Source organism: Podarcis tiliguerta, assembly GCF_965153285.1.
Source record: "Podarcis tiliguerta genome assembly, chromosome: 12".
Classification (NCBI taxonomy): Eukaryota; Metazoa; Chordata; class Lepidosauria; order Squamata; family Lacertidae; genus Podarcis; species Podarcis tiliguerta.
The window spans coordinates 33,245,197-33,253,723 of NC_139545.1; the positions used below are offsets into that span (position 1 = coordinate 33,245,197).

Consider the following 8,527-nt stretch of genomic DNA (forward strand, 5'->3'; position numbering starts at 1 on the left):
CACTGAATTTTAAATAATTGTATTTCTGTTTAATGATTCAGGCCTGAAGCAGATTACAGAAAAGCACAAACTATTTCAGGTAATATATGATATAAAGAGTTAAATGGAAACAGACCACTTTAGGAGCTTTCAAAAGAATCAAAGTGAGGAAGACAGCAAAATGACAAGTTAGATAATGATTAGGTTTCCAAGCCTTTTCTTAAAAGCAGTATCTTGGAAGGAAGGGGGAGCAAATTGCAGTGGGATAGCGCTACAATTGGGAGTTGGCGGTTACTTGCTGCTTTTCTCATCTAAATTGCACCATGAACCTCCTATTTTCGCCATAAAGGAAAACATTCACCTGGAATCCCCAGTGCAGAGCCCATGGGCACCATGTTGCCCTTAGAAACCCCATTTGGTACCTGCCAAGGCTTTCCTGCCCCTCCCTCAGTGGAGGGGGATTGCCTGCTTTGAGCAGGGCTTGCTTGAATTTTAGCATATTTTTTTTGTTAAAAGTGTGTGTAGGTGTTTTGCCTGTTTGGGGAGGATGAACTGGTACGTATAGCCAACTCCTGCAGAGAGCAGAATTTAGCCTCCTGTTCTTTATCTGAGGAACAGAAAGTTTAATCCTGCTCCCAGTTATTGCGATGTCAGATTATCGACAGGTGAGTGTTTACAACCACCTGCCAAAGTTGGCCCACAGGGGTGGGGAAGATAAAGATGGGGTCCTTTGGGGTGCCAAAATGGCACCCCACTTCTGAAAATCACACACTTTCATACTGAACCTGAGACTGAACCTGAGGTGGAACACAATTGTCCATAATTATTACTGTTATGTACTGAAGTTCTCACCCTGGGCCAGCAGGGGGATACTGTAGATAGTTTTCACTCAGGTCCACATATGTAAATAAGGGATCGAAAGTGACGTTCAGTGATTGGATAGTTACAGAGAGTTGTTACAGTTACATTGTACTGGAGCTCTATATAAGCAGGCTGGCTGAACCCTTCAGTTCTGTTCTGGCCTGGCCTGTGAATAAACAAGAGCTGTTTGAAGAATCACTGTGTCATCTGATATGTTTACCCACAACTTAACAATTACTCTCTCTTTATTTAAATATTGGCACTTTTAGGGCATGAAAACGCTCTAGATGATTTTGGAATATATGAATTTGTTGCCTTTCCTGACGCTGCAGGAATTTCAAGGGTAAGTGCTTATATCTCTGCAGCATGGATATCTGAAAAGCCATTTTGCCAGCAGTATTACAAAACAGAAATAGTACTTGGTTTAAAGGCTTCCAAAACCAGAAATATAGATATATTCATAAAGAAGGAAGGCGGTTCATTTTAGCAACTCTGAATCTGACTCTTCTGTTACGGTCTGTGTCTTTCATTGTTACTTCTTCATTCTGAATGTGATAACCACTTCCCAAATCTGAGCTTTTAATGGCACTGAAAAGCTACACTATAAAGCCAGTCTGACGTGGTGGTAGGAGTTTTGGACGAGGACTCCGGAGATTCATGTTCAAATCCCCACAGAGCTATAAAGCTCACTGGCTTCTCTCTCACACCCTAGCCTGCTTCACAATGGGGTGGGGTTTTTTTTGCGAAGATAAAAATGGAGGAAGAAATAATGTGTGCTGCCTTAAGATACTTGAAAAAAAGGGAGGGTCCCATTGAGGGTACCAATGGGACGCGGGTGGCGCTGTGGGTTAAAGCCTCAGTGCCTAGGGCTTGCCGATCGAAAGGTCGGCGGTTCGAATCCCCGCGGTGGGGTGCGCTCCCGTTGCTCGGTCCCAGCGCCTGTCAACCTAGCAGTTCGAAAGCACCCCTGGGTGCAAGTAGATAAATAGGGACCGCTTACTAGCGGGAAGGTAAACGGCGTTTCCGTGTGCGGCTCTGGCTCGCCAGAGCAGCGATGTCACGCTGGCCACATGACCTGGAAGTGTCTCCGGACAGCGCTGGCCCCCGGCTTCTTGAGGGAGATGGGCGCACAACCCTAGAGTCTGTCAAGACTGGCCCGTACGGGCAGGGGTACCTTTACCTTTTACTAATGAATGAAATAAATACCTAAATGCTACAGAGTGCCTTAATGTGTATAGATGAAAACTCACCTTGCCCAAAAAATAAATGAACGGATGCCCACATCACACACAGGACCATGTCTGTTTCCTTTGCTGTTTCTTCTTCATTCTACTTCCTCAATCTTAAGAACTTCAAGTCACACTGAGAAACTGCAGGTTCCCTAAATGTGCACAGACCAGAATTCATCCTGCTCAAAAAGGATGTTAGATCAGAGGCCAGTCTAGATCCGGGAACAGAATGGCCAGCTTTTGAAAGGCCAATTCATGTCAACATGAAGCTGTGCCTTCGGTGTTATGAACCCAACTCCCTCCCACTAGACGTCAGACAGGCATTGGCCCTGTGGAGTTTCAAATGCCTAGTTGAAAATCATATTTCAGGATGTTATTTGCATTATAGATGCTTCTCTGATAATTTCTTTTCTCATGCTCTTGTTTAAATTTCTGAGATTTTTAATTTATGTCTTAAGCTTGGCATGTTGTATATTTTTGTCACCTTTTGCCACTTTGAGATCCAGATGGTGAAAAAAACGGGATATGTATATTTTGAATAAATAAATAAATAAGGCCTGTCCTCCCTCACTACACTCTATAGCCAGACAACATATTAAGCCAGGCTTCCTCAACCTCAGGCCTCCAGATGTTTTGAGACTACAATCCCCATCATCCCTGACCATTGGTCCTGCTAGCTAGGGATCATGGAAGTTGTAGGCCAAAAACATCTGGAGGGCCGAGGTTGAGGAAGCCTGCATTAAGCCAAACACTGTCCTGTGCTATAAGGGCGGGGGAGGAACAAAATGGGTACAAATTCCTCTCTAGGAGACCATGAGCCATTGATTGGTTGACCCTCTTGTGCAAATAAGGCCTACATTTCACTGGCTCTGTTTTAGGCTTCCATGTTAGTTTTGCCTATCTTTCTCATAGAAAAGCATTATTTCCTCCTTTCAGGTGTCAAGTTGGTCAGTTTCTGTCTCTGATGCTGCACAAGGCCAGGATTTTAATGGAACAGTTTATGAAGTTATTCGGCACATTCCTGAACAATATCAAGAACGTCAAGAGTAAGTTGCGCAAACCTAATTTGTCAACCAGGTTGCACAATGAGACTGCCTGGAGGGGGTGGAATTTAGTAATATGGCGCCCTGAGCAAGGACAAAATTTGTCCCGTCCCCCCCAATATTTATTGTTTTCACAATAATTCCAATATTACAATAATGGTAATCTGTTAATCAGGATTTTATTTTATATCAGTCAGTCAATCAATTAAAAAACATATAGCCTGGCATTTCAATGCCATTTGGTATTTCCAAGAAGGGAAATACAAAAATCAGAATAATTAAAACCATCAGAATTATAACAAAGTCTTGTGGTGCTTTAAAGACTAACAAATTTATTATGGCATATGCTTTAATGGACTATAATTCATTTCATCAGACACAACTAATACAGATTCACTAAAATGGTTTCCATTCTGGGAATTGTTGAGAATTACAGTAAATAAAATTTAGCAGAAAATATGAAGAAACATTTGGATGACAGTGGTTTTCATTCCAGGGTGCTCTCTTTTTCATATATTTTACAAATGGTGGGTTTAGGTTTTGTTTTTACCTTTACAAACATTACTTCATCTGTATCATGCTATAAGCTTACAAATTATTATTATTATTATTATTATTATTATTATTATTATATTTATATTCTGCTTATGCATGACTTGAGTGTGCAATATTCTGTCCACTACACCCCACCCTACGTAACAGTTTGCAATGCTTCAGGAGATGTTTGCAATGAGGATATCCTGTGATATCATAAGGCATCGCTTTGTGGTGGTTGTTTTGCTGCAAGACACTGCCCCTCTGGAATTTGTTGCTATTGTTTATGGAATGAAGTTTAAAAGCTCTACACACAGTCTTCTGAACCAGAAACTGTGACTCAATATTTGATTTTTTTCCCCCTCCTAGAGGCACATGAAAAGAAAATGAAAGCATAGGGGTGAAATCTGTTTTTGGAAATAGAAGAAGCAACAAATGCCACAGCGTGGGAGAGGATTGACCTGTCACTTCTAATGAAATGCCATCTCAAGCTTAAGAAGCAAAATCTTCTTTGCACATTTCTAATGTTATATGCTTTGTTTAAATTATATATTGCTTACAGCTGCTGATTACAATTTAGACTGTAAAAGTTACAAATCCAACAATGAAATGTCTAAGTGTTGGTTATTCCATTACTGTATTCTAAAATATTGGATTGCTGCCATCTGTGCCCATTGAGAGGGATCTCCAATGCTTTTTTTTTAAATAAAAAATACAGAACACTAAAATGAATGTGCCCTTAAGATTTTACATCAGCCTGTACTGTAAATAACGATAAATAAGTATATGTTAGCAGCATGACAGGTGTTCGTTAGCAAATACCTGCTTTTTCTAAAGTCAGCGAACATTGCATTAAGTGAACATTGCAACTGAAATAATGTATAAAGTGATTCGCTTGTGACTGCTATATTTCAAAACTGTAAATATGTATGTATGTGTGTATGTATATGTATTCAGTGACGGCTACGGCCTCCTGAAGGGGAAGGTACTACAAATCCTTTGCATCCTAATCCATATCTTCCCTTCCATCTTGCAAGCCCTACGTATTAGCCATGGAGAAACCTGAGTTAGGAGAAGAAAGGTGATTTGCCCAAGGCTGCAAAGAGGGACAAAAGCAGGCATGACATTATTTATGTCATTACTGATCCGTATTTTAGTATCTTTTTATAAAGTAAATAGCAGTCATAGCTGCCGCCCCCGGTACCCTCACATGGAAGGAAGAGACTTTAACTCTTTTTCTTCACCACAGTTCTGATCTGGGTCAAGGGGAGCATGCAGCTGCTGTATGAATAATCTGGAGTCTGCTTTGACCCTGGGTGCAATGCAGAGATGGGGTGTGAGTTCAAGCCCCCAAATAAATTCTCCCCTTTGTTACTGTGTCTCTTCACCAAAAACATATGATTTTGTAGAGACAAAGAAAATCATTCCCCTATATGGTAACTACTGCAAGAAGTTAACTACACTAGACAAATTAAAATCAAAAATATTAAGAAGCTTGTGCATCTCTGTTCTCTTCTGCCATGGCCGCAAGAAGGAATTTGGAAACTGTAAGAGTTCAATGACAGTTAAACTAGCAGAAACTTATTATCTGCCTACTGCAGCCACACCAGAGTCCACAAACCCAGAGAAGATATCTAAATGCAGCCAAAATGTGGTACTAATGAGAGAAAAACAAACGCCCAAAACTTTATTATAGATGGGTTTTGCCAAAGGCATAATTAAAACTTGCAATGACAATCAAATACTTTTGTGATGTTCAGTATTGTTAAAGCACATGATGAATTCAATATGTAACAAGTTTTAGTATGTTATGATGAATTTATGTAATAAATTTGATGAGATTTTGAATTATAAAAAGGGATTCTTTTACTGCCCTGCTTGAAACCACACAGGTGGTCGCTTGGCACTCTAGTTAAAATAATCACAACCGTTTGGACCTCTTTGTTTTCTTTTCTGTGAACTGGATAACTTTCGTTGCTTTGGTTTTTCTTCACGTTATGTGCTCTGGTAGGATTGATACACTACTCCAGCATGCCAGTGTTAAAACAAAAAACCCTATAAGCTGCATTTAAGAGGCAACACAATAGATGTTTATAAAATTATGCCTGACATGGCATGAACACTCGAATTCATGGCCATCCAATGAAACTGAATGTTGCAAGATTCAGAACAAATACAAGAAAGTACTTCTTCGCACAGCATATTGTTAAACTATGGAACTTGCTCCCACAAGAGACAGCAATGGCAGCTAACAGATTGAGGTTGAATCCTGACAAGACAGAAGTACTGTTTTGGGAGGACAGGAAGCGGGTGGGGTAACTGAATGGGGTAACTGTGCCCCTGAAGGACCAGTACGCAGCCTGGGAGTCATTTTGGACTCACAGCTGTACATGGAGGTGCAGATCAATTCTGTGTCCAGGGCAGCTGCTTATCAGCTCCATCTGGTACGCAGGCTGAGACCCTACCTGTCTGCAGACTGTCTCACCAGAGTGGTGCATGCTCTAGTTATCTCTCGCTTGGACTACTGCAATGCGCTCTATGTGGGGCTACCTTTGAAGGTGACCCGGAAACTACAACTAATCCAGAATATGGCAGTTAGACTGGTGACTGGGAGCGGCCACCGAGACCGGTCTTGAAAAACCTACACTGGCTCCCAGTACGTTTCCAAGCACAATTCAAAGTGTTGGTGCTGACCTTTAAAGCCCTAAACGGCTTTAGTCCAGTATACCTGAAGGAGCGTCTCCACCTCCATCGTTCTGCCCGGACACTGAGGTCCAGCGCCAACGGCCTTCTGGCGGTTCCCTCGCTGCGAGAAGCCATGTTACAGAGAACCAGGCAGAGGGCCTTCTCAGTAGTGGCGCCTGCCCTGTGGAACACCGTCCCACCAGATGTCAAAGAGAAAAATAACTACCAAACTTTTAGAAGACATCTGAAGGCAGCCCTGTTTAGGGAGGCTTTTAATGTTTAATAGGTTATTGTATTTTAGTGTTTTGTTGGAAGCCGCCCAGAGTGGCTGGGGAAACCCAGCCAGATGGGTGGGGTATAAATAAATTATTATTATTATTATTATTATTATTATTATTATTATTATTATTGCTTTAAAGAGGATTGGGCAAATTCACAAAGACGGCTTTCAATGGTTACTAGTCATAATGGCTATGCGCTGCCTCCACAGCTGCTGAAACCACAGGAGGGAAGCACACTCTTGTGCTGAGATCCTACTTGAGGAATTCCCTATAAGTATGCGCTGCTCTGGTTCGCCAGAAGTGGCTTAGTCATGCTGGCCACATGACCCAGAAGCTGTACGCCGGCTCTTTCGGCCAATAAGGCGAGATGAGCGCCGCAACCCCAGAGTCGGCCAGGGGTCCCTTTACCTTTTATCTGCTTGGTAATAGGGTACTGGACCATAATGGGCCATTCAGCAGGCTCTTCTGGTGTTTTTTTTCAGAAGAATAGCTTACCATGTTCTTTCAACCTCCAGTGCCCAAGGTTGAAAGGATCTGTGCAGGGCAGACCCCCCGTTATTGTATAAATAGTGAAATGTTATCACAGCTCATTAGAAAACGAAACAACTCTTAAGTTTTGATTTCCACAGAAACGAAACCAATTATATGAACAGGTTATGATGATATGATTTCAGAAAACCAACACCCAGAATTAAAATGAATGCACAAAGGTATGCCGTGAATAAAAAGAAAGTACATTTTAAAGCCGCTTAATCTTCCATGACACGAAAACAGGTCAGGCTAACATTTTGACAGCACTCAGAAGCTGAAAAGACTGACTTAGTGACAAATGACTAATTTATCAGCTATGGCCACTCCTGGATTAAGATAGCCTTACTATAGTAATATCCACTCTTGCAACCTTGCATTTACCTTACTCTAATGCACTCTATGTAGGGCTGGCTACCCTTGAAGACAATCCAGAAACTTCCACTAATGCAGAATGAAGCTGACATTTCTTTGCCGCCTCTATTGCATCTGCAGAAAACAGCAGCAGGATACTCTTTCAGTTGGTTCGCAATCTAACGGAACCACCTTTGCCATCATGGGTGGGGTATAAATATTATTATTATATTATTATTAATATTATTATTATTAGAGTCATATAATACCTATTCTGCAGGATCTGCACTTGCTACCTACTGGTTATCAAGCTCAATTTAAGATGTCAATGCTGACATATAAAGTCTTAAATTATTTGGGACCCAAGTACTTAACAGATCACCTCATATCAGTCAATGTGGCCTCTGATATTGGCAAATATTTACACGTGTATCCCTTTCTGTTTCAGGAAATGATAATTCATGAATACTTGCTTTAACCTGTAGACATATACAGACATATACAGGTTCCTAAACATTCCACACACACACAACACTAATTATGCTTAATGTGATTAACAGTTAACCAATCCACTGAGTATAAGTCAAGCCTCTGTTGGGTCCAATTCTGGATTAAATTGCATCTGGAAGATGAACCCTACTGCTAAGCAATGTGGGCAGCTGCCACAAGTGGCACATGCTGGGGTGGGGTAGCTGCAATCTTGACGGAGTTGGAGGCTGCAGGTCAGGTACATGGCTCAGAGCTGAAGACTGGGAGATCATTGCCTCTGATGCTTGGAGACAGTAGCCCCCAGGGATCCTCCCCAAACACCAGGTTTTGTAGGGCCAGAACCCAGACCCTCACAGGCACCTTCCCCTTAGGAACTAGATGACTCCCACTACACAGCAGCTAGACTGGTGGCTGGGAGCGGCCGCTGAGACCATATAACACCGGTCTTGAAAGACCTACACTGGCTCCCAGTACATTTCCGAGCACAATTCAAAGTGTTGGCGCTGACCTTTAAAGCTCTAAACGGCCTCGGCCCAGTATACCT

General features: G+C 41.9%; 1 protein-coding gene across 1 annotated transcript in view; it reads left to right on the forward strand.

Annotated features, from left to right (window-relative positions):
- HEPACAM2 (HEPACAM family member 2) overlaps positions 1–6,712 on the forward strand; it is a 33,507-nt gene extending 26,795 nt beyond the window's left edge. Inside the window, 4 exon segments of the mRNA XM_083405485.1 lie at positions 42–79; positions 1,110–1,183; positions 3,006–3,115; positions 4,016–6,712. Of these exon segments, the coding sequence (XP_083261611.1) occupies positions 42–79; positions 1,110–1,183; positions 3,006–3,115; positions 4,016–4,025 (232 nt within the window). The 3' untranslated portion in view covers positions 4,026–6,712.
- The last annotated feature ends 1,815 nt before the right edge of the window (positions 6,713–8,527 follow it).